This window comes from Copidosoma floridanum, unplaced genomic scaffold (genome assembly GCF_036245765.1).
Source record: "Copidosoma floridanum isolate Cflo_tuat_1 unplaced genomic scaffold, Cflo_Japanese_pri ptg000007l, whole genome shotgun sequence".
Taxonomy (NCBI): Eukaryota; Metazoa; Arthropoda; class Insecta; order Hymenoptera; family Encyrtidae; genus Copidosoma; species Copidosoma floridanum.
In genome coordinates, this window is record NW_028321884.1 from 14,299,501 (window position 1) to 14,327,111 (window position 27,611).

General features: G+C 33.7%; 1 protein-coding gene, 1 long non-coding RNA gene and 1 pseudogene across 2 annotated transcripts; all 3 read right to left on the bottom strand.

The window, feature by feature from the left end:
• LOC106643081 (putative salivary secreted peptide pseudogene) lies at positions 1-1,150 on the bottom strand (annotated as a pseudogene).
• A 12,428-nt stretch (positions 1,151-13,578) lies between these two features.
• LOC106643075 (uncharacterized) lies at positions 13,579-16,860 on the bottom strand. Its single transcript, XM_014358049.2, has 4 exons — positions 16,538-16,860; positions 14,597-14,989; positions 14,397-14,465; positions 13,579-14,215 (listed from the first exon to the last, which is right to left on the bottom strand). The coding sequence occupies exons 2-4, from the start codon at positions 14,985-14,987 to the stop codon at positions 13,923-13,925; spliced, it is 753 nt and encodes a 250-aa protein (XP_014213535.2). The 5' UTR covers positions 14,988-14,989; positions 16,538-16,860; the 3' UTR covers positions 13,579-13,922.
• Positions 16,861-25,460: 8,600 nt separating this feature from the next.
• LOC149375424 (uncharacterized) lies at positions 25,461-26,065 on the bottom strand. Its single transcript, XR_016292849.1, has 3 exons — positions 25,864-26,065; positions 25,595-25,783; positions 25,461-25,514 (listed from the first exon to the last, which is right to left on the bottom strand). It is a non-coding gene; the product is annotated as an uncharacterized LOC149375424 (long non-coding RNA).
• Positions 26,066-27,611: the final 1,546 nt, after the last annotated feature.

Sequence of the window (27,611 nt, forward strand, 5' to 3'; positions counted from 1 at the left end):
TTTATTGGCACAAAATTTACTATAATTAGTAAGATAATGAATTTTTCTTTTAGTGAAAAAGTCACAAATTTCTCAATACACGTAATGGACTATATAGTGCCTTTTCATTAAATTTGCATTACAAGTTTTCCGAAATAGATTTTTATATTTCACATAAAAAATATTGTTATATGGTTTTGAATATGATATAATATTGGACTTATGGTGACAATACTGAAAACGCATGTGGGACATAACGACTCATCTCTGTCGAGTACAATCAACTGATCGTACCACGTTGAGTATACGTTGAATTGTTTTTTTTGTGAGACCAATTTTACATCATTCAAAAAGTATAACTGCAGTCAATTGTCTTTTTCATCCAAATTGCAGTCTTATTTGCTGAGCACTCGTTAGACTATAGTGTAATTGGGCTGAAACTTATTTTTGCGTCAGTACTATTACATGTGACCAGAGCGACTTCATGTTAAAAAAAAAAAACAGATCTCCACTAAAACGTATCATGTAATAAATAATTAGGTCTACCTTTACGATTAAATTCTTGTACAAAAAAAAACGCACATCAACATTTTGGACATAAAATGGGTTCAACAAACGATAGGAGAATGATATTGCCAATCGAAAATAATTTATTTTACATTTTTCTATTTACATCAAACTCTAAGTACGTAAGAGCATTGACGGGTTATTGTAAATTAAAAAATCGTCATCTACTTCCGTACGCGGCGTACTTGGCGTACAATTCAACGGTGAAATAGATACCATGAAATCTTTGGCTCTCAAATTCCAAAGTGGCAAAATTACTTCCCGGACCGCCAGCAACGAGAACAGCATTGGCTCCGGTACCGTCGGTGGCCCGGTCCAGGGCACGTATTTGCGTGATCACGTAGTCGTTGGTGATGTTGAAAGTGCGGGTCTTCTCGACGATGCGGCCAATCAGACTTGCCCATTCGGACACGTTTTCTTGGTGGGCGAGAGTATCAAGTGACTCTCTGTGTCCAACGATCAGGTGGTTCGATGTGTCGGCCTCCTTGGAGTTTGTATGGAAAATTTTTGAACTGACAGTTGCGGCCAGTAAAAGGATGGTGTACGTCGCGAGAAAAACAAAAGTTTTCGAGGTTGCCATTTCTCAAAAAAAATTAAAAAATAAAAAAATATCTCGCGAGTTTGCGGGAGGAATTTTGCTCGGCTGTGGCACACCGATTGAATCCTTCGAGTAACGAGTAAACATTTTTATACCTTCTGGTAGCTTATCGAATAATATTTGAGAAAAAAATAAATTGATAAACTCTTGATAAAGTTGGGTGTTGACTTCACAACGTTACTTCCTGGAAATAAAATCTAACGCTTCGTATTGACGATGATGAATCATCGAGACTTTTCCCGTGTATTTCTGACTCAGGGACAAGCACGTTATTTACTAGGATTGAAACGTCTGGAGCGCTCGATTGAGTGTGTTGTAATCAGTACCAAAAAAAAAGCGCGGTTTTCATACTAAGCTTGACTCGTCAAAAACAAGTGAGAAAAGAGATAGGGCTGCTTTGATGAATGATTTATTTGGTTTCTTTTTTTTTATTTTTTTTTTTTTTTATTTTACTTGATTGTGTATCAGAAGAAACAACGTAAAAGTAAAAGTACTCTATTTTTTTTTTAGTTTTCTAACTTATAGAGTCCGTAAAAAATAATTTTTTTTAAAACGTGTTTTAAATAGCGTAAATAATAATAAAAAAAAATATCGTTTGTTAATTCCTACATAACCAGAATTTTCTTTGATTTTAATTATTATTTCAGTTGAAAATGGATAATAAATCTAAAACATTCTAGGTCATTACTCTATTTACATTTGAAAATTTTTAATCGTCACCAAAATAACTTGAATAAGTAAAATAGTTTTAATGACAACGTTAAAACATATCAAACCTTCTATCAAAAAAAGGGCTAACTCAATATTGCTTTCAAAAAAGATCTAATTTAAAGGCTTTTTTTCTCAAGTTGTGTAGTTTCATTACTGTCTGTTTTATTTTATGAGAAAAAAATGAAAATTTTAAACATCACGACAATCATAGGAGTAAACAAAGGACTTGGTCATCTGATCGAGTAGTTATTTCTGGCAAAAATGATCAAAACGTTAAATTTATTGTAATACGCTGTGCGAATAATTCCTCGTTTAGATTATAAAGTTCTTCGTTTATACTCTTACGATTTATGTGATGTATGTGCTTTTTCCATTTTTCTCCCCACAAAATAAAACAGACAGTACTGACACTACAAAAAAGAAAAAAGGGCCCCCAAGTTACTGCTTTCTGTAATCTGAATTTGAGCTAGTACTTTCCTGAAGACAATTTTAAGTTAACGCTTTATTTTATCGAGGCGTCAAATATTTGCTTTGTTTTGCAAATGTCCTAATTAGGCCAAAAATAAGTTTAATAATATTATGTTTAATTACATCCACATTGTAAGCCTCACTAGGATTTTCGAAGTAGCCCTTTTTCCTCGTAAATGATAAAAAAAAAAATTTTCTTAGATTTTCAACTAAATTTTTCTTCTCTTTTCTTTCGTAGAAATTGCATCGTGAAGAAGGATGAATTAAGTGTCGAGATAACATGATCTGCATACGTTCTCTCGTATGACGATAAAACTCTATTCTTCTTCTAATAATATTCATACGTACATGCATGTGTATGCTCAGTTGGATATCACGATTCCCACAATCGATTCCGACGTAACAAGGCTTTTTTTATGTTTATTAAATGTACAATAAGAAGTTAAAAAATTATACTGTTTGCTACTCAGTTTTTTTCACTTATGGGTTTTAAAAAACATCTTTTTCATTTTTAAAGGAGGATTTTGATTATTTTATTATGGCATACTATGTGAAATCATTAAATAGAAAAAATTTTTTTTTGTGGAAAATGAAAACTGATTTTAGAATTTTTAATCAAAAACAGTATTGAGGATAAAAGATATTCTTAAGAATAATTTAAGTCTTGTTAAGCCTTTATATTTTATCACGAGAACTAAAGCTATATCGAAGCTTTAAAACCTTTCCTAGAAATCTAATAAAGTAGTTATATTTTTATTTATGCTCACTTCGATAAAACGGTGAAATCAGTGCATGTTGTAATAAAAAAAAAAAAAAAAAAACACCTAACGCATGTAACACGTATAAAATAATTACATATAAAATTTAATCCATGGAAAGATGCTGATTAATTTTTTTTTAATGTTTAAAATTTTTTGGATCAATTAAAATCAAATTGTTTATGGGAAGAGTATGGGAAGCAGCCTACCTTGAAACCGAAAAGGTTATTTTGTTTCCAAAACAACTAATCTAATCTAAATAATAAATAAAAATAAAAATAAAAAACCAAGTCAACGACAGAAATCACTGCATTTTTTATAAGTTTTTCAATTTTTTCACAAGCTTCTCAATCTCAATAAAATCGAAAACCTGCATTATGCACGTAATTTTTATAATACCACATAAAATAATTGATAGTGAATCTATAACGTTACATGACAACATACATGACTTACCTTTATACATAGAGCTAATTTAGTAATAAATATAAGTATGAATCTTCATTTTTCATTACACCAACAACGATAATTAAAGACTGATTTCTCAGTTCACTTCAATGAACCGATTATTGTTATAATGTTATTTTATGCTCTAAATTATAGAGGTGACACCAACTTCGAAAGTAATAAAACCGCTATGAGGCCGTACATCATACTAAATTTGATACGTATTCATCGATGATGTCTATAAATTATTTTTCGCATATGATTAAAAAAATTCTGAATTTACGATTTTAATGAACATTAAAAAAAGTATACTTACAAACTAATTCCATAAGCCAACTGATGTAATGAAAAGCATCCTGAATTTATAACAAAGATACCACCATTTTATTTACTTCTGCATTATCCACTTCAAATTTTCTAGTCACCTAATTCAGCTCATTTCACGCAAACTAAATAAACAATGTGTAAGGTTACTCTACTAACCGAAAAAAGAGAAATAAGTTTGATCATACGTGGGTCATTTTACGGAAAACGGAACTTTTCATGTCCCAGTTAATGTTAAAACATCATTTATGGATACTTAGTTTTAAACTTTTTTAAATAATAATGAATAATGCTGAGCTGAAGTTACAACAAAAATTGGATGATCAAAAATCATTCTCTTTATTTTAAAGGTAAAAAGTAAATAAAATGGTTTTATACAATCTCAAACTCATTAAGCATTACTTTCATACATTTCAGAGAACCAAAGTCTTATAGTGTGGGCGTCAGGGGGGTTCTCGTTACCTTTTCCATTAAAATGGTCCCACTCAAGTTTTTTTTATTTATTTGGACTTGCTGGACACGATTTTCGATGGTGGCTTGCTGTAAAATTTTGCACATTAATATTTGTTGACAAATGTTATAAACAAATTTAAAAATCATAAAGTTTCGGTGAAAAAAAAATTTATTCATATTCTTTGGCACATTTTAAGCAAAAAGTATTTTTTGCAACTTTTCTCTAAACGCTATAATTTTTTGGTAAAAAATTCGCAAACTTTTGAAAAACTGGAATTTTGAGATTTTCAACCATTAGTATCTCTATTGTTAAAAAACTTTTTGCAACTCTGCGAGGCGTAAAAGTTTAGTTAAACTTTGTACTTTAAGAATACGTAAACTTCAGACTGGTAAAAAAATTTGCCTCTCAATGGAAAGCTTTGAATCGTGAGCTTCTTGGTATATGCTATCTATGGTCTGCATACGTGTAAAAATAAGATGAACACCTTTGACTAGAATTATGATTCTCGAAATTTGCGAATTTATTTTTAAACCTGCCGTTATGTAGAGAAAAATTCTAAAAGATAATTTTCTTTTTAAATTAGCCAAGGAATAAGAAAAAAAATTTTATTTTATCGAAAAAAATTTGTTTTTCTTATTTGTTGCAAAATTTATTTATAACTATTGATTTGATAGTCATGCAACAATCCATCATCAATAATTTCGTAAAACTATTCAACATACTTAAAAAAAAATTGGATGGACTAATTATTCTAGTCAAAGGTGTTCATCTTATTTTTACACGTATGCAGACCATAGATAGCATATACCAAGAAGCTCACGATTCAAAGCTTTCCATTGAGAGGCAAATTTTTTTACCAGTCTGAAGTTTACGTATTCTTAAAGTACAAAGTTTAACTAAACTTTTACGCCTCGCAGAGTTGCAAAAAGTTTTTTAACAGTCGATATATTAGTGGTTGAAAATCTCAAAATTCCAGTTTTTCAACCGTTTGCGAATTTTTTACCAAAAAAGTATAGCGTTTAGAGAAAAGTTGCAAAAGCTAGAAATTTTGGAGCGCTGATAGAATTGTCCTAAAAAAACATTCCAATGGTAATTATAAACGTGGAAAACTTGTGTTTGCGGAAAAACCCACTAACACTACAAATATCAGTCACCACGGGTAGTACAAACTGGGTTACTTATATCAGCCCAGGTAAAAAACAATGAATAGTTAATAGATCGATAGCAGTGCTGTTTTATCTGTAACTTTGGTATTTAATAGCTATTGTGTCAATTCTCAAACAACGTTTTGTGTTGGAAGTCGTTTTTACAGGCAATTAAAAAAAAAAAGAAAGTCAAACAAGCTTCTTCTAGGAAAAACGACAATGCACTATCTGCAGTATAAACTAGGGTATTCAAGAACTGCTCAGTACACGGGAAGCTCTACGAGCATTTAGACCACATATATTCGAGGCTTCGCGTTGCACCCATATTTTATTATATGTAAAAAAGCTAGATATTTAATAATACTGTCAATAACTGTCGGGCATCAAGGTAAGTGCGAAGCACAACTTCTTCCTGCTTTATTAATTAAACCACTATTAGAACATTATTTTTATAGTTAACGTGTATGAAACGAATTCAAATTTTGGATTACAAACACTTTTCACATTGTCTTATGAATTAGAACCACCAAAAGTCTATGGAGTCCATCAAACAAAAGTAATTAAAATTGTAAGCTTGATTGGTCCTATTGTACAACTTCCTGTGTAGCTCAAACAGAACAATAAATGCCTAGTTGACGAGATAGCGCACACATTTTTTTACTGCTACTTCTTCAACTCATCTCTGTTAAACTTATGGTACAGGTACACCCAAGTGCCAGTCGTCCACCAACAAAGATGCCGTTTTTCATAAAAGTCCTGACGGCCCTGGGTCTGTTGTACAACGTCGCGGAGACGGTCGAGGTGCGGACGTTCCAAGAATACGTCGAAGACTTTACACCCGACTACTTCGGGGCGTACCATAGTATCGACCAAAGCCCGTTGTACGTCGGGTGCAACTACGAGGAGCGGAAAACCATCGACTGCTGGTTAAACCTTGCGACCACAAACCACCGCGAGCAAGTGCAGCGATGCAAAGTCAAGTACATCATACCGGAGAATCATCGTCTCTACCGGAATTACCGCGGTACCGATCTTTTTCAAAGTACCCTCGCAGGAAACAAGGTCCTCCTGGCGTGGTCCACGCGCAGCGAAGGCGAAGGCCACTTACGGTACGGATCGGTCAGCCTCGTCGACATGGACAACTGCAGCGACGTCTTTTTACACTTTCAGCTCGACGACAGTATTTACGACGAGTTGCAGCACACGACCAACGAGCCCAATTACCATATCCTCGTCTCCCACGACGGCTTCAACATCTACATGAGCAGCGAGGCTGTGTGCGGACAAGTGCACAATCCGTGCATTCTCCGGTACAACCACAACGGTATGTACTTGTGTCACTATTTATATTATAGTGTTGAACATTTCACATGAGATATTTTACACTTACTTTATTATTAATCAATTGGTGTTACAACATTCCATATACTCGTTGAACACTCATAACATAAATATGTTGATACAGTAGTTTTCGATACATTAGATAATAACAATTGTGTATTTTCCTCGCAGTGTAAACGCAGATACAATAAACCGCGTAGTCACAATAAATATTGCTCTCATTCATCGCATGCTAAGTTATACTACCGCTTTTTTGTGGCATCATCCCGAAAACCCGAGTGGCCTCTGACCGGGATTCGAACCCACGACCCCTCGAGCTGTGTTGATTCGGTGGCTAGCACGCTAACCACTGAGCCAACGACGAGCTCGTTTATATGTATCCCTACTATACGAGTCGATTGATAATAAAAGTTCATCCATTTGATTCCTCGTTTGGTGGTTTCCAGGTCAGCAAGTTGGCGGACTCGTCCCCTTGCCGTCCAAGTATTACGAAAACGAACTGTCGATGGTTGCGGATCGACTGAATTCCAGCGGCGGTGGGTATTTCACAACCATCAAGTACAACGCTGACATGAACGTTCTGATGAACATCAGTCACGTGGACCACGAGGGCGCCGAGACCACGTTGGTCGTGCACCACTTGGTGAAATCTTTGGGCATGATCAGGTCTGCCGTACGGTCGAACGAGCATGGATTCTTTTCGTTCTGCCACCAGGACAACAAATGGAACGACGTGGCTTTGAACTGTATGCAGTGCGACGCGAAGGGACGAAAAAAGATGGTGGCCACAGTCAGGCTGGAACGGGGACTGAGGGTCATCGAGGTCTTCAATCGCCGCGAGGGTGGCGTCGTCCTCGTTTATCTGGACTGCCGGCGGTCGCTGTCCACATGTGCCGATGCCCAGGTCAAGCTTGACGTAATGAACGCCAATGGACACGTCATCGGGGATGCCGTGCTGACGGGAGTTGGGTTACGGTATCCCTTGGTGCGGGCCAAGAGGTTCAGCATCGACTTATCCGAGACGGATGCCGAGTATTGCTTTTACTTTGCCTACGCCCAACAGCTGTGGACAACCACGTTCAGCTACGTCAACATGTGCATGAGCAAGAGGGCCGTTAACTACGAAAGCCGGTACGAGCCCGTTATATCGGGGTTGTGCGAGTCCCACAAATCGGCTTGCTCCAGCGGGAGCTTGGTGCACTTTTGTTGCTCGCTCTTGGTCATGAGATTGAAACCCAGTACAAGTGCAGTTCGTGCACGATTAGACTCGTAGGCTCTATAAGGTTGTGCTGGTAATTCTGACGAGTCGGTTACAAATTCGAGTGGTGTAGAAGCGCCACGCAGGCAAGTTTGAAATACAAACGACTCTTTACGTTTGGATCGAAATATTGTTTACTGAAAAAATGTGCATACGTTTACATCTATTTTGTACCTTGTTGTAAATTATTTAGGTGTAATGTTCGATTTTTATGGTGTGATAATTTTTCGATTACGTTACCCCTTAAAGCATCTTCGTTGTAACCATAGAGGTATAAGAATAGAGGGGAAAAGCGCTATACTAGCCCATTAGCGGCAGCGACAGCATAATCAAGTGTAACGGGGCATCTGTCCTTGTTGCCAAAGCTACGTTATTGGCTACTTCTTCGTCCTGAATCCTACAGTCGATTCAATCTCATGTAGGACTTGACCAATAACATAACTGCCAGACAAAGATAGATGCCCCGTTACGTAGCGAATTCTGCTGTCGCATATCACGCTCCCTTTTCTCCTCTATTCTTATACCTCTATGGTTGTAACACAAAATGAAAATACATAACCTGAAAATCCTAAAGTTTTAAAGTTTACATGTACCACCAAACAAGTTTATTTTACATTTAAATAGAATTTTAATCGTTTTATTTCTTTCTTTTTTTTTTTTTTTTTTTTTTTTACACATTCAATATTTTTTCTGGATTTTTTAACTCTTCAACTGTTTCATATTCTATTGCTTATACTTGGCACACAATCATTTTTAGCTTACAAAGCGTATGTAATAAAAACTGAATTGTTATCTCCAAAGTCTTTGAAGAAAAAAACCAAAATGTAAAATATTTCTTTAACTTCTTTGTTTTGGGTTGAAAAAATATATGTATCAAGTTCAAGGAATGGATAGCAAAGTTTAATGGTTTAAAAATCAAGAAATAAATATGAAAAGTAATCAAAAATACTGAGCAAAGTTAAAAAATTTGAATCTCATAATAATATGTAAATAGGAAATCATCTTTTATCTGGCGGCACATCCTTACTTCACAATCTTAAGATTGTTTGGGTACGGATTTTAGTTTTGTGGAGATAACGACATGTGTACCACCGTTTAGGAGACAAAAAAAAATTGAAATAGTAAAATTAACAATTTATAAGAAATATTACAAGGACAACATTATTTTCTTGTTGTGTAAGTTAAGTTTACTATTTTTCATTTATATGACCTGTTAATTTATCGTAAAAGCAACAACTTAAAAGTAGAGTTACTTGTTATTTAAAATAAAATTTGTGTAAACCCATTGGGTACGTAGGAGGCAAAAGATTAATGTGAATACTCATCTTCAGTAGTTTCAGTGGAAGTGTATGTGAATACATTATATGGAGACGTATATTATATGGGATATGCAGTTTTTTCAAGATTTTATATTTCTTTTATATACCCACAGGAATGATTTTTTTCGAAACCAATTTAAAGATTTTTAATCTACTTAAAAATTATTCAATTACATTAAAAAGGGTTTAAATTATCTACTAATTTTTTGTTGGTTTTTTTTGGACTAAAAAAATTTTTTGTAGATAATTTTTACAATTTTTGGTATTGTTTGCTATTTTTTTAAAATCTTAGAACTATCTTAAACAATTTTTTTTGGACTGAAAAATCTAAATAAAATCTCGCAGATAATTCTACCTATACTCAATATAATTTAATAATTATTTAGCAGATGAAAAAAAAAAATTAAAAGACAAATGTGTCATTATTTCACCATTCCTCGGTCTCACATGGTAATTACTTTTCGTTTAGAAATACAGTACACACGCTTCTATACATGAAAAATATCTGTTTAAAATATGTATCATTTGTGCTGCTCTAGGAACCTCTATTATACATATATTATCTATGCTCATCATGAATGAAGAAATTGTTTACAGCAAAAATTTTTTCCATTATGGAAATTACCTCGAACGTTTTGAATTTTTATTTGCTTACACACTGAGAGAAAAAAATAATAAAAATTATAGAGAAATTCTGAAACAGTAAACCTTAAAAGGATCGGTTCATAAATTTTACTTTCCCACATAGAAATTTTTACTTTTCGAACTATAATTTTAAGTTTTAAAAACAATAATATTTATTGCTATAAATAACAACTTTTTCCTTTTTTTCCAGCTTGCATCCGTTTACTGTGCAGAATGGTAATTTTTGCAGGAATTTCTCTAATTTTTTTTTTCTCTCAGTGTATCAAATAGTGTTATTGATTTTCAATAATGTTTATAAAATTGTTTAGCTGTTATCACTGTTGATTTTAAGAGATCGCATGCCAAAAGTATTGCATAAAAGTGGAAATTGAAACGTTGCAGATAAAGTACATATTGCATTTCGTAAAAATTTTCTTACTTTCTATTATTTTGTTTTATTTTGTGTCACGATAAAATTTATAACCAATAAAAAAAGTAACTCATATATTTAGATAGACTTATATATACATTAAGTTTCTATAAAATTTTGAGCAAGAATAATTAGAATGGGAAGAGTACAGTACTCGACTTAAGTAACACGATAATTGAGAAATTCATAAAACACTTACACAATTATATTGAAAAAAGTTATGATACATGTATATTTTTAATTTAGCTCTTTTTAATCGGAAAAAGAAAATAAAAAAATAATTTTTATTCGAAACGCTACTCGAGGGAGACAGTGGTAGTAAGTACTCAGTTGTAACGGCCTAAGCTTCAACTAGACCATATATTCTTTAACGACTTGGGATCTATACCTCGAACTATTTTGATTCACAGAAGCGAACTTGACATCTCCGATATTTATTATTAGTGATAAAAAAATGCCCTAGCCTGAAATTATTAGCAAAAATTAGTTTTATTTTTTTTTGCTGGACGCCGTTTTTTTCAAATTTTTTAATTTTTTCTTATAGCGAATGCAAACATCTACTAAACAACAACACCTAAAGTTTATGCAGAAAATGTTTCAAGTACCTAAGTGGATAATTTGTAAAGTTGAACTACTTTGAAAATGACTAAAAAATCTCAAAAACTAGCCAGTTTTTGTTATTTTAAAGTTATAGGCTCAATAAAATAAATTAAACGATGGATTCTCAATACACTATACTTCGTAGGTAATTTAATGGCGAGAAATTTGATGATGGTAAAGTTTCTCTTGAAACACCGTAGAAACGGAGATGTAAATAAAAAGCTAAAAAAAATAGGCATAAATTGTTGAATAAAAAAGTACATCCGACTTCTGATTTGATCAACCAAAGAGTTCGAACTTGGTGCGCATCAAAATTGTAAAACAAGCACAAATAGGAGTCCCTGGAATCTGGTGCATCACCTGATGACACGCGCGACCAGGTATACGTACTAAAATATACAATCATTTAGATTGTATGAATCAATCGTGCATTCCCAAGCAAAAATTATTTTAGTGAATAATTGATGAAAAGAAAAATATTAAATAAAACAAGAAATAATGCCGTTCAGGTTTGAAACTGATGATAAAATTTAATTACTGCTGGTATTAGTTATTATTTTGTTTTTCATTTTGGTCATAAATAATATCTCGGAAATTAATTTAAAAACAGTAAAAAGTCATAATTATTGTTATGAATTATGACTAGTTAATACTTATAGCTGATAATATCTATTGTTGGTATTTAATAGATATCAAATTTTTAAGTAAATCATAAAAATATCTATGAATTATTACATTAATTGTTCGTAAGGATTATAAAAACTTATTGTGGTTTTTTATGGACAGAGGAAAAAACGTATTTTTCAATTCAGTTAAGTATCGCAGAAAAAAAATAACATAATAACTATTAGAAAAATAACAATTATTATTCTCAAATCTAGACAGTATATATATATATATATTGCTTGTTATTATTAGTTTTATCTTTTTACCTTTTTTTATACTTAATGAAGTGAATAAAATTATTTTTACTCGGGTTATTAAAATGTTGATTCAAAGAAAACGATTTATAGGGAATTTTCATTTAAGGAATACATTATGTCTGGAGGTTTACGAGTTCGCACTTGAAGACAAGATTTAAAAAAAAAAAATTTTTTTTCCACAGCACTCGCGCGCACTGTTGGTATGACTTTTTGTCTGAATGGATGGGAGTGAGTGCTTTTCAAGATGAGACGTCTGACTCAAAGATTTTTTGCAGATTCCATATTTATATGGTTTTTCATACAATAAAGCCGCATTTGCTTGAATTTTCTTTACGATGCGTCAGTACTTGATTTTGTTTATTGATTTTATCCACGTGTACTATGAAACAGCGATTTTACGCAAAAACTGAATAATATTTTTTCCTCCAGATTTTCCAGGCACACACTGAAAAACCAAAATTTCTTAGAATCAAGAAAATATTTATTGTTTAAATTAAATAATTTCTTTTGAAATAACAATATTTTTTCACATCGAGAAAATTTCTTTCTCTCTTGGAATGATTATTTTCTTGAACCCCAGATATTTTTTTCACACTAAACACAAAATTGTATTAGACGATCGATATACGGATAAATGGCTATGAGAAAGAAAAAAGAAACCAAATGTTTTGCGATGAATGTGCAGCGACGCGATAAGATTACGTTTTCTCATTTCCAATTGTTTCTCGCGTAAAACACACAGCCTGCAAGGCGTGCTGTAACTCGGACTTTATGCAACGAGATCCATGCAACCGTATATAAGTATTATTATGTATGAACCATCAAGATGGCGAGCCGAAATTAAGCACCTGTCAGCTCTTTTTGTATTTTCAGACAAGCCGGCTGATGGTATACGTATACATTTACTTTGCTCAAGTCTAAATCTTTTTCGTACTTTCATTTGTCAATGCACAAGTAAATATTCGTCAATGACGGAATTCTTAGTATAGGTTTAGTGCAGAGGTGAACATGCACTACGAAACTCGGTGAACAATTGCTTTAGGACTGGACATAGTTTTCAGCAATGTCAGCTTTTTCTAATATTATTACTTATAATTGAAAAGTTATCCACTTCGTTTATTTATTTCTCACAGAGAATATTCACAATAAATTGGGCAATGATGTTCATGCCAAGTTATATAAAAACTAATTATTTTGTTACAGTAGATTAATGTTTTGAAGACAACAAAAATTTATAGCAATAAAAACTGTTTGAACGCACTTTAATGTTAGTGTATAACTAGTAACCAATCTAATGAAATCTGAATTCTTTGGTGAGAAATAACCATGGATTATAATTTATAATCAACTTTAAAACCTAGGACAATCAAAACAATAAATGAGAATGATTTTATTCATTTTATTTAAAAATATAAATGTAACTATACAACAAAAATAATGGCAAAAATTTAGGATGAATAATACGAGTAAAATACCGTTTATGGCTAATTAATTTAATTTGAACTCATTGGTATTCCTATATAAATGTAGTTAATTCTTTGATACCGTTTAAGTAGAGCAGTGATCAGCGAAAAATTCTACAAGGATTTAGAGGCTTACGCAAATGCAGTTAACAGACTATACATAATGGGATTCAAATAAATTCATTTTATTTCAATAAACATTTTCGTTATTGTATTTAAAAGTACAAAACTGGTATTATAAGCTAAGAGTAATTATTACACATATTGAAAAATGTACATACAGTATTTCAAAAATATTTCAAGTCCTATTTTTTAAATCTTAGATTTTACGGAATCACTCCTAGTATAGCTTAACGGATTCAATCGTTAAAAATAATAGAAACTCACATTAATGATTATATCGGACACTCTTATTGATTAGAATGTAGTTGTTTTGCTAATGCAAAGGGGTGATTAAATAGTAAAATAATTAAAAAAAATAGTTGAAAAAAAAAAAAAATTAATTTCTTAAGTCTAAGCATCTTCAACAGCCTCGGCTTCATTCACCGTACCCTCTTCCTTATCACCATTCTGTTCTGCTGCTTTGCCTTTTGCGGCAGCTTTGGTCTTCTTTGCTGGTGCTTTGCCACCTTTGCCTTTTTTGGTCGCTTTAGGAGCAACTTCTTTTTCTTCGGCTTCTTCTTTGCCGTTCTCTACAGACTCGACACCATTTTCTTTTGACTCAACTTCGTCTTCAACTTCCTCATCTTTTTCTGATTCTCCGGCGTCACTGTCTGTTTCTTTTTTCCCCCGCCCTTTCTTGGCAGCTGAAAGAACAACAAATTGGTTTAACTTTTTTGTAATGTTGAGAATATGAAGTTAAAAATAACTGTTTTATTCCAATTGAAAATGTTTACAATGTCATTTGTTAGGATACACATTTTTATTTGAAATGGCTGCATAAATAATTACATAAAAATGTAAATAAGTTCATGAAAGTTTAAATACCTTCTGCCTTTGTCGCTTTACCCTTGCCTTTCTTTGGAGCAGGTGAACTTTTGTCATCTACTTTGTCTTCTGAAATAGAACAAAGAGTGTTTGTTTCGATTTATATAATTGAAAACATGAGAGACGAAAAATATTTTAGATTTAAATAATTATGAGGTACTCGATGAAAAATAATTAATGCAGAAAAATTGATTACAAACCCTCTTCTTTTTCTGCAGAAGCATCTTTCTTCGTTGCTTTGCCCCTGCCTTTTTTGGCGGGCTTTTCTGCAGGCTCCTCGGCAGCTTCTTCTACCTCCTTATCAACATCTTCGGCCTCCTCTTCCATGACTTCAGCTTTTTTGCTGCCTTTTTTGCCAGAAGTCTTTTTATCTGTGCTTTCTGTTTTCTTGGCAGCCTTTTTGGGCGCCTTAACGGGTGCGGGTTCTGGCTCAGGCTTCTTGTTTTTGGCTGCCCTGGGTAACCTGGCTTCTTTCACCTCTTTGGGCTCTTCCTGGCTCTTCTTCTTTTTTGGTGCAGAGACGTCGACTTCTGCTGGCGCAGGATCAACTGCTTCGGTCTCTGCTCTCTTTGTTCCTTTCTTAGGAGCCATTTCTGAAATAAAATCAACATAGCATTTGGAATTAACATGAAAATTTTTTTTTTAAACCATCAAATGTTCATGATCATGGTAACCAATTAATTTAAACTGTTAAAACCATTTTTTTTTATCAAGTATTTTAATTGTGTGAAATTAATGTGGGCAACATTATTTATTCTTTGGATTGTTTAATACTGTTGAGTTAAATTAAATTTTTATGAAATTCCCTTGAACTCTAGTTCCCTGCTATGTAAAAATAATCAACGTTTTTTAATAATTGATGGATGAAAAGTGAAAAGTAAATTTTCTAAGGTGTGCATACAAAGCGATAAAATTTATATGGACAAATCGATCAAGGTGAAGGAGAGATAAGCCACTGAAGCGAAGAAAGAGACAAGTAAATTAAAGTTAAGCGCTTCGACCTAGCGCGACTCGATTGGCCAAAATTACGCCCGTCCCAAGGTGGCATGGGCAAAAAAAAAAGGACACCCCAAAAATCGAAGGAATAAAACTCGGGGGGGGGGGGGGGGGGGGGTGAAGAGAAAAAAAACCCCGTTCGCGGCCCCTCCTCGTCCCGCTCGGCAATCAGGCAAGCTTCGCCATTTTTCTCAACGGACCCGAGGAAGGAAGAACGAAGCACGTCGAAGCACGCGCCAGCTACGAAACTTCACCGGCCAATTGTCCAATAGCATCGCTACAGCCAAGTGGCTGGCAACAGGCAATTGGGCCAAATAAAAGTGAATCATTCGAGCTTGTAGCCGCCATGTCGCCACGAAAAAAGCATCTTTCCGAAAAACACGCACGCACACGACTCTCTCTCTCTCTCTTTTGTCCATTGCGCACGTACGCGGACACCAAAAGGTGAAAATTTGCTGCAAGTACGTGACTTGCCGAGCTCCACGTCTTCGGGTGAAATATAAAAAGCCCCCCCCCCCCCAAGGCGAAATTAACGTCATCCGCTTCGTCGGAGCACCGCGCATTATCACACAACCCTAATTTACACAAAACATATTAGGCTCGCCGACATCTTTGTCGTTGCGAAGGCTGCGCAATTCGCGCGTTATCAGTTGTACCCAGAAACGCCGCCAACACCGTTTTTCTCACCGTATACAATCACGCCGAGGTAACCCGAGATACACCGACGACGCTCGGACGGCTATCCGTTAACAACCGACAACAGCGTGTGGACAAACGTGGTGCCGGCTCGTGATCGAGGTGTCTCAAGGCTGTTTACCCTCGGCTCGGGTCCCCCCTGCGGCTCTCCCGCCTTTTTCACGCTGCTGCTGCTCTGCAACGAGGTCAGGACGAATCGTCCATCCGGCGCGCTCTCGCGCTACGGGTCGGGAGAAAAAAAAACAAAAAAAGATGGACACAAACGAGGGGAAGGGAACAAAGCGCGAGCTCGCGGTGTGCGTTCAATGTTTTTGAGGCTCTTTGCTTTTCCAACGCCAACATGCCGGCTACCGGCGCACGGGTCACGAGCGCGTGGGGGGATCCGACTTTTGACGAGAGCCGGCGATGCAAACACCCGAGGTATAAAGCAAGAGTTGTCGAGCACTTACCTCTCGAAGACGATGTGTACGAACACTTGAGGACTAGGACAACTTGAGGGGATCGCTCTCTAGCACTAACCGACCTTCCTCCAAGGAACTGCTTCCCGCTCTGTAGTACTGAGTATAGCTAACCAATGCCGTTCGGATACGACGGCGGATAGGTATCGTATATATCTAACTGGTGTCTAGTGGACAAGTGTGATGTGATGATGTGATGGATAGTGCAGCAACAGTATAGCACATGCACGCGCGCGCGCCAAGAAGACCAAGAGACCAAGAGGGAGGCGGAACAACGTTTTTCTCTTCCAGTCACGGGGAACTCTGCTCCGGCAGCTATCTGCGTCTCTCTTTGGCCCCCCTCTGCTTATTCATTCCGTTTAGCCGCACTCTCCCGCCCCTCTGGCGGCCAATGGCGAAGCGCCTTGCAAGAGGTTGCGCGCGCGCGCGCCGGTACCTCGGCCAATGAAAAACCTGGAACAGTTGGTATAGCTGCACCCCGATTGGCCCGATATGCTGAAAAGCTCGCCATAGATTCGACAGCGGCTTGAATTTTTTTGCCTCATGTGTTGCAATTTTTTTAACGTTTAATCTTAGAGAATATATACATATATGTATATATATATGTATATATTCTCTAAGCGTTTAATAAGTATAGCAAGACGATTCGAGATGTGTGTACTTACGACGTGTCTTATGTAAATATGGATACTTGTGGGCTTCGACAAAAAAACAAAAAAGATGTACCAGAAGCCCGGTTATTTCGAATACTACAAGATGGGATATGGTGCTTTATGCAATTGATATAAACACATTGCATTTGGAACAAACTGAGATCAAGGCCAACCCAGTAAAAAATTTTCAGCTAATAATATAACTAAAAATAATAGCAAATAAAATAGCTGAAATAATAGATATCTCATGTGTTTTATTAGCTTTTTTTTTTTTTGTCATATTAATAGCTCATTAATGAAAAAGTCTGGAACGTTCTGGTTGTTTCGAAATGCCCACGTTTTGATAAATTAACGCCAGAGGCAACGTCAAGAATGATTTCTATGTAATTATTTTTAATCGGAAAGATGATGGAGCGATTATTTCGATGTAAAAACAAGTCATGAAATATCGATGCCAAAAAAATAATTTCACTTTGAAACGACAAATATATCGATGAAACAATGTTTTTTAAATCTTGCATTCATTCTAATACGTTAACTACCGACTTGTTCGAGCCAATAAATTTTTACACGAGTTGCAAAGTATACATAAAATATGGCTCTTATTACATTAAAAAAAAAGGTGAAGTAATGTTTTTTTCATAATTTACTAGTTTTATAAATGATTATTTAATTATTTTTCATAAAGTACTAATTTAAAAAACCACTTTTTTGGTAAGTTTAAAACTATTTCGATCATTCAGAGCGTTAACACGAACTAGAAAAAAATTTACGTTACAATATCTAAATCTAATCATACAAGAAAACAAAATAATAAAATAAATTACACGTAATATACTTGTGATATAGAGCATGACTTTATTTAGTACATATCGTCAATGAATTGTATTTTCGTATGCGCACTCATGTTTTATTGATATTATGCAATAGTTTATTTTCTTTATTGCTGTTCATTTATTGTTTAAGTTATGTAAATATTAAGTAGCGCTCTTTTGTCTATTTGACATGTTATTTTGGCAGTTGCACATTTTCCTGAAGAGGTTTTCAGAATGAAAACGAAATATTGACGATATGTACTAAATAAAGTCATGCTCTATATCACAAGTATATTACGTGTAATTTATTTTATTGATTATGACAAAGGAGCAAGATGTTTGGATTTGATATGACTAATCATACAATATCTATGACTTTTTAAAATAATTGTTTAGCTCCGAAATGTCGACTTTGTAGACTTAATTTCTTAACAAAACAATTTGTATACCAAACAATGTATAATAATTTATTAGAGTGACAAAAAAAATTGATTCGTCAGTTTTTGGCAAACTTTGAACTCTTGAATTTGAAAATATTATTTGTGAAACCTTTCAAAAAATTTTCTACATCACTGTTGAACTATTTCTAAAACTTCTAGTACCTATGATTCATTATTAAAACTAATAATAATACATTAACATGTTGTTTAACAAAAAGTATTTATATATTTGAGTACCGAAAATTTTTTTCCAGAATCGGAATGATACAAAAACAACTAAGATATTTTTTAACAGTAAGCCTTAATTATTATTCTCTCAAAATTCGATGAAATCATTCATTATTTATTTTATTAAGCAATGCTTCGTTAGATTTTTTTGAATTTACATTTCTTAGTTAACTTTTTCTTCAAAGGATGATAACATTTACTTAAAACTGATACAAAAAAGCTGAAAAAAAAAGATTCAACAAAACTTTACGCAATGAACTGTATCAGTGAAAGTGTTTAAAAAAGTGTTTATCATTTTTTAAATTTACTCGAATTACCATTTTTCCTAATAGGTAATATTTAGTAAAGTTACCAACAGAAATAGAAACAAGGATGGTGTTTAGAAAAAATAAAGAAAATTTTTAATTATCTGAGTTAAGAAGCTTTGAGAAGCCTTGATAGTGAAAAAACTACAAACTTGTATTTGTTGATGTGCTTATTAATTAGTGAAAAAGAAATAACTTGTGATAAGAGGGGAATGAAGGCTCCGGAATGTAAGATAAGAATATATATATATATATATATATATATATATATATACTATATATATATATGTGATGAAATTGTCTAACAAAGAGTCACATAACTAACTAACTCCAAGACTTATGGAACTTAAAGTCTTTTATTTCGGCTTTTACATTAATTTATTTTATATTCTATCTACGTTATTAAGCACAACCGAATTTTTGATCAATCTAATAATGATCCGGTCGGTCTAATTTTCCATGTAATAGTATAAGATATATTGTATTTATTCGATATACTTAGACACGAGAGTTGGTCCCTTGCAATAAAATTACTCTATTTTTTAATAAAAACCCTTTTCAATGACTTGTAGCTATTTTTCACACTGAGAACTTTTTTCGTCGTTATTAATGTTTTACATCTGACGTATATTAAATTCATAAATTTTTTTCTTACTTTTAGAAGAGAACCTCTCATTAAGATTTTTTTTATAAAACTTGAAGTTTTTGAGCACGTAAGAATTTCTTAAATTTCATTGGCTTTTGGTTTAAAAAAATATAGCTTTTACGAAAATGCTTTAAGAGACTCTTAAGATTCTTATTAAAATGAATGATATAACGGACATTTTTGGTAGCTGTGAATATGAACTTTAAAAAAAACTATTTGAAAAAAAAAAAAAAATTCAAGTCGAACTAGATAATGCATGTAACAAAGATATTTTATCGAATTGAATGTTTCGATAACTATTTTTAAGCATGATATAAAGTGTATAATGTGGTTTTAATTCATTGGCCTAGACACTTTTCTATTTGAATTCTAACTGTTCAAAACTTTTTGTCTTAGAATTTAATGATAAAAATAGTTGTTACAACACGTTCTAAAAACTTGCATCATTTAACTCACAAAAAAAAAAATTTTAATCCAAACATAAAAATTTAAAAAGTCCAGCTAAAATACTATTTTCCTTTTTTTTCGGCAAACAAAAAATATGGTCAACACAACGACAATTCTGTAAGCGTATATTGTAGCTCATCCTTTTTGGTTTTATCTGCAAAAAGTATATATAGGATTTGATACCATTAACCAAGTTTTGCATCATAAATATTCAAAATCGAATAATTAATTCCTCTGTAGTTCATGCATTTTTCATTGCAATTCCATCGAACTGCAACTAAACTTACTTTCAATTTTAATATATTTACATTTTACATACTTTTAATTTTATTTAACACTGTTGCGAAGTCAATTAAACATAATTGTTGGAAAAAATCTATCAGGTAAGGTGCATTAAATTTAAACCAAAACACATAATACTGCAGTAACAAATTGTATTCTGTAATTTGAAAGGTTGGAGGTATTTAAGGAAATATATCTTTTTAGTATACTTTAATTGTGTTTAAATTCAAATTCTTTAAAGTCACATTATTTACGTAAAGTATTAAAAATTGTATAAAGAATTGTGTGATAAAGTTTAGCAAATTCGAAAAAAATTACAAACGCAATAATTTATTTCACATACAATGTATACTCCAAATAAAAAAAAATTAAAGTACTAAAATCTTTGGAACCAATTTTATTTCATCGATTAATTTGTCAGGAATCATCAGACAAATGAAAATTTTATCCGAACAATTAAATTGAACCATATCGATTACATTGATCAAATCTACTACACTTGTGTGAAGATTTGTTTCAAAAATTTTGATCAGGAAAAATTTGCTTAAATTACATTTTCAGATTGACGTGGCATGTTGAGTATGTTCTGAAAATTAAACTCGTCCCTTATAGGTAACTTAACTATGGCATGAGATATAATATATTAAGATGCATTTAATGAAAAAAAAAAAAAAAAAAAAAAAAAAGATGCATTTCAGCTACCAATAAGTAATAAGCTTTACTTTGGATTCTTTGGAACCCAGCCTATTGGCCTTAAGGCCCTTCAGGGTAACTCCGAAATCGAAATCGCGCCCCCACTAGGCACTTTAAGAACGATTGGACATGATTATAGCAGGGGCCGTACCATATAACTTTTTTTTGCTTCACGGGCCTATCTTATAACATAGGCCAGTATACAGAAAAATAGTTATATGGTACGGACCCTGTACTATGAATTTATTTCCACATGCTTGTAGAAAAGCGACATTTAAGGGTTGGCCACCTGGTGAATAGAGCTGGAAGTTCAATTTCATAATAATTACCTTTTCTAATCACGGCCAATCGTTCTATAAGTGCTCAATAGGGGCGCGATTTTGGAATTGCGCTCGAAGCCAATAGTAGGTGTAGGTGGGATTTTTTATACACTTCTAACAATGATGATACAGAAAAAAAAAACTTCTTAAGACCTAGCTTCTATGAGACTAAGAGCTGAGGTCCAGGGATGGTTAAAAAAAAATACCAGCCAAAATTCTTATAGAAGTTGAGTCGCCTCATGGTTTGTAGGAATCTTACGTATTTAATGGCCCTACTAAAAAAATATCAGTGATAAAATCAGTCGTAAACTACGTCATTGATTCTACATTGATGATTGCAATAATCCTCTCATGATCCCATCTTGAATCTATGTTGATTCTGCGTAGAATCAGCATTGATTCTAGTCGATATTGTTGATAACTAAGTCATGCTTTTCTCATGTTAGAGTTTTAGTTGCAATTTAAATAAATTCTGTTAAAGCAAATAACTAAAAAACTGTAAAATTGATAGTAAATCAACGTTGATTCAACGTGGAATCAACGATGTAATTTGTGACTGATTTCAGTCTTAATTGAGCATTGATATTTTCGATTTAGGGGGGTATAAACTGCTGAATTTTGTGATCAAATCAATTTTGATCCTTATTTTGCTGTAAAATTGGCATGAGACAGATCGCATAACAACACAAAGCGTAGCGTCATCTGTCTTATTATCTTACACCATATATAGTCGAAAAAAAAACCTATGTACACAAGACGGCCAAATATTCTCGACCCCCTCCGACGAGTTGAGTGACACTGAAATTATGTACTTCAGTCAATAAATGTGATAATAAATATTTATTTTAAAATATCTTACCTTTCTGCATTTATTATCCTAAAATCTGGGTACAATTTCAACTTTACTAACAGACGTAGCAGAAAAACAACGTTGTATTGAAAGTGTATGATCGATTTTATACTTCTTTTAAAAGCAGCTATAAATTTTCAAATTAGTACACGAGCACAAATATACATATGTTTTAATAAGTTTTCATAACCAAAAATTTACTTTCGTGAAACCCGTGTCATTTATTACATAAATTACATAAATCACATAAAGTATATAAATTACACGTGACGTATCGTAAATACCTCCTGACCAGATTAACCCATCCCTGACTTCAATATACTTATGACTTCAGTGTCACTGAACTCGTCAGAGGGGGTCGGGAATATCTGGCAGTCTAGTGTACCTAGAGACCCACTAGGTTCGTTTAAATTGATTCTTGGAAAGATTCTGAGTGTATGTATGTCTCCAAGAATAAATTAAATAATAAATTTTAATCTCAGAATGTATGCACACGTTAACTTGGAAACATGCACAAAGTAAACATACCCTAGATCGACTCCCCTGAGTGCTAAGTACTTATTGGGTACGTATTTTTTGCCATCACCATCAGTCAGTCGGAAGACTTAGACCGCGGTTACATGGGGTGGAAATTTCCAGCGGAACGTCATAGCGGAAAGAGAAGAGTTCTTACACCACCATTTTAACGAGTTACGCGTTCCGCTCCCACTGGGAAAAATGTCCATCGTGCAGAATTGAAATTTATATCAAATGCATAACATCGAATGTTTGCCGCTGAAAAGCTATGCCCTTATTAGATGCTGTCATGACGCGGCCTTTCTATTCCGCTTCATGTGCAACGATGGACATTTATTCCTGAGGGAGCGGAACGTGGAACTCATGAAAGTAGCAGTGAGGGTACTCTTTTATTTTATATATATATATATATATATATATATATATATAAGATACAAATCCTTCCACTGTGCTTCCGCTATGACGTTCCGCTGGCTGTTTCCGCCCCATTTAACAGCGGCCTAGTCATCTTCCGGCGAATTGAAGTGAGCACCGAACTGGAATTGGACCGACCTACCAACCACCTTTGCACGCAAATGTAATAACTATGACGATAAGAGTAAAGAATAAAAAATATAAAGAAAATAAATGTATGGATATGGAGTTAATGATACTATGGCAACATGTAATGGTGTCAAAGTAAAACATGAGCGTATTTCAAAATGTGGGCGCCCGAAGCGCCTAATAGAAATGATTTTGATGGAGGCGGTATTTTTGACGTTCGTTCGGTTAGTCGGTCGGTCTGATTTCTTGAGTAGTATATCCAAAGACATGTGTATGTAGTGTAGGCTCCGTTCGGAAATGATGTGTTGGTTAAGTTTAAAGTTGGTACCTACCCCCACCCTGGCTTAACTAACTGACCGTAGACCGGGTGTCCGCACGTGTAAACAATAGTTAATCAGCTAGTCACGTTTTGACGCACTTGGAGCGCTTTCAAGTCCTCTCTTTACCACCCCGACCCTAGCCCACAAAATGTTAAAATTTGCAATAAAAAAAATATCAGTACACGTATTTTGAACTGCACATTTCGCCTGTACAAATTATTTTAATTGCACACGTCTGAAATGGGCAAAAAAAATTAATAAACATCAGCACTTTTAGGGGGACACTAAACGGTCCATATCTTCGTAATGAAGGCTTGTATTGAACTGCACACACCTCAAAAAAACTGCACATTACACGATCTTAACTGCACACTCAAATTTTGTAATTGCACACCATTATTTAGTTAATAAATCGATAAAAACTAAATGTCGTAGCTCTACTGTAAATTGTTGTGCATTACTGCGCATGCGCGTGACTATTGGCCAATCATGTGCGTTACAGTGTGCTTGCAGTACTTGCACGTTGGCGGGTATTTACAAAATATTATTTACGTAAATGTAATCGTCCTTTTGTATGTAAACATAGAAATGTCTATGTATGTGTGTATAACTACATGTTTACAACGAAAGCAGCAAATCTGGATAATATTGAGGCAGAAATTAAATAATCTTTATAGAAATAAATATAACAAGAAAAATATTATTGATCATGGGTCATGTTATCCATGGATACAACATGTATGTATGTGTGTATATACACTCCATTGCTAATGCAGAGTGCACCGACATTACCGATGGTGTAAATAGTATTACGGTTGAATTCCAACAACCCAATAACTAATGTATTTATTTTTTTTTATATATATACAGGAAGATTAAAAAAAACTTTTATCCATCTAGAAGTTACAAATATGTTTTGAAACTAAACATGATTCCTTGAAAAATATGTAAAGATTTAATTAAAAAATTTTATTTAGGACTAGATGTATCATGCAAATATACTTTTGACATGAATAATCACTTTTTTGGCTTTAAAAATTATGCTTTGATCAATTGAATTTACAAATTTACCCCGGAATTATTTGTATTTACACATGAAAAAAAGCACAAAAATTCAATTAAAATTTTTTTAATTAGGTATGCATTGTTCTATACTTTAGAAACTTAACCATCTCAATTAACGTCTAGCTTTCTTTATTTTTCGACAAAATATCTAGACCATCATAATGTGCATGTTGATTGGTTGAATTGCAAAATCAGCAACAAACCCTTTGTATCCAATTTAAGGTCAATTAATTTTTAGAACTCCTGTATACATTTTTTAAAATATTTATTTTCTATGTAATACATACATAATAATTTTTATGCTGCATAAACACTACGTTTTAAACACATTTGTAGAGTTTAACTTTCACTTTGTTCAATATTTTAATAAATAATACTCTGACAACACTATATTTACATAAGAAAGTGAAAAATAAAATTTTACAACAATCTGAATATCATCAACCAATCAGGCAACTTTCCCTTAACATAAAAGCTGTTTATGTTTCCAGGTCAAATAATTTCTTGGTACAAGTATAGACTAGGGGTGTGGCGATTGAAGCCGAGAAAAATTTTCGATGAGTTTCCAATTTTGCATCCGCAAAAATCCGGTAAAAAGTGCTGTATATCTACTATTAGAATTTTTGAGACTGATTAACTGCACAACTGAGTGTTTATTTTCGTGTTGTGTTCAATAATGCTGTAAAAGAAATAAAAACAGTTGATTTGTTTATTTAATGTTGCCCGAGACCAAATCTTGTTTTTGTAAGATATCTCTTCTTTTTTTTGATCTATGTAATCTAATAAATCGAGGCTTTTTTAAAATCATACTCGTGCGACGTTTGATTTTCAATACACGTGTAGAGCTGAAAAAATAGAGACATCAGTTTAATTGAAGTAAATAATACAAAAAAAACTTTTTTTTTTTAGAAGTTACTATATTTACAATTATAAGCTCGACAGGACTGAGAACCTAAAGTTTTTCAATATCGTAACCGTATTTAAGCAAAATATGAATCAGCACGTTTTCTGGATGCGCAACAAGATCAATCAAACCGACTAGCTGCTCGAACAATTCATTTTTCATATCCATGTCGCTTGTGTTATGCACGCCATGTTTCAAAGTAAAGTTTTGCTAAAAACGTATTTTTCTATGTAAGTATTTATGCGTCATTTTGTGAATTTTCGTAGTGAATTATTTTTTCATCATTGTACCATTGAGTTGAGACAAGTTTTTAAGCCGTAGTTTCCGGGAGACGCCGTCCAAGGTAAGTATTTGGTCAAAGTGGTCGTCTTTGGGAATGAAAATTTTTCCGCATTGTATTGACGATACTTGATGACTTCGTGCAGAATTCCCTGATGATTAAATTTTTTTGCACTATTACTGAGACAGTCAATGTGATACCTGATTCTACATACTATCTATTTTCAATCATTATTAATTTAGCTGGGTGAAAGCTTTGTGCTTTTTTTCATGTGTAAATACAAATAATTCCGGGGTAAATTTGTAAATTCAATTGATCAAAGCATAATTTTTAAAGCCAAAAAAGTGATTATTCATGTCAAAAGTATATTTGCATGATACATCTAGTCCTAAATAAAATTTTTTAATTAAATCTTTACATATTTTTCAAGGAATCATGTTTAGTTTCAAAACATATTTGTAACTTCTAGATGGATAAAAGTTTTTTTTAATCTTCCTGTATATATATAAAAAAAAATAAATACATTAGTTATTGGGTTGTTGGAATTCAACCGTAATACTATTTACACCATCGGTAATGTCGGTGCACTCTGCATTAGCAATGGAGTGTATATACACACATACATACATGTTGTATCCATGGATAACATGACCCATGATCAATAATATTTTTCTTGTTATATTTATTTCTATAAAGATTATTTAATTTCTGCCTCAATATTATCCAGATTTGCTGCTTTCGTTGTAAACATGTAGTTATACACACATACATAGACATTTCTATGTTTACATACAAAAGGACGATTACATTTACGTAAATAATATTTTGTAAATACCCGCCAACGTGCAAGTACTGCAAGCACACTGTAACGCACATGATTGGCCAATAGTCACGCGCATGCGCAGTAATGCACAACAATTTACAGTAGAGCTACGACATTTAGTTTTTATCGATTTATTAACTAAATAATGGTGTGCAATTACAAAATTTGAGTGTACAGTTAAGATCGTGTAATGTGCAGTTTTTTTGAGGTGTGTGCAGTTCAATACAAGCCTTCATTACGAAGATATGGACCGTTTAGTGTCCCCCTAAAAGTGCTGATGTTTATTAATTTTTTTTGCCCATTTCAGACGTGTGCAATTAAAATAATTTGTACAGGCGAAATGTGCAGTTCAAAATACGTGTACTGATATTTTTTTTATTGCAAATTTTAACATTTTGTGGGCTAGGGTCGGGGTGGTCCTCTCTTTACCCTTAAAAGTGCTTAAAGTGCGCCAAAACGTGATCAGCTGATTAACTATTGTTTACATGTGCGAACGCACGGTCAGTTAGTTAAGCCAGGGTGGGGGTAGGTACGAACCAAAAACTTAACCAGCACATCATTTCCGAACACAAGTCTTTTCCGTACAGAGCCATAGCGCGCGGTGGCTCGGTCGGCTGGTTTGTGGGACGGCACGCGAAAGACTGCGAGTTCGATTCCCGGCGAGTGCGACGCTCCCGAGCAAGTACTTCTGTGATTTTTCACATGTGCTTTTTCACCACGCAAAGCTCCTCGAAGAGACTTTAGGAGTTAGGAGACCTTCTCTCAGCAAAATTTGCCTACCACATAGATCCTTCGCTCTCGAGGTGGTCTATCAATCTATGTGACATCATCAACGTGCCAACGAAGTACAACTGTATCAATGCCTACCACATAGATCCTTCACTCTCGAGGTGGTCTATGTGACATTATCACCGTACCAACAAACCACAAAGTGT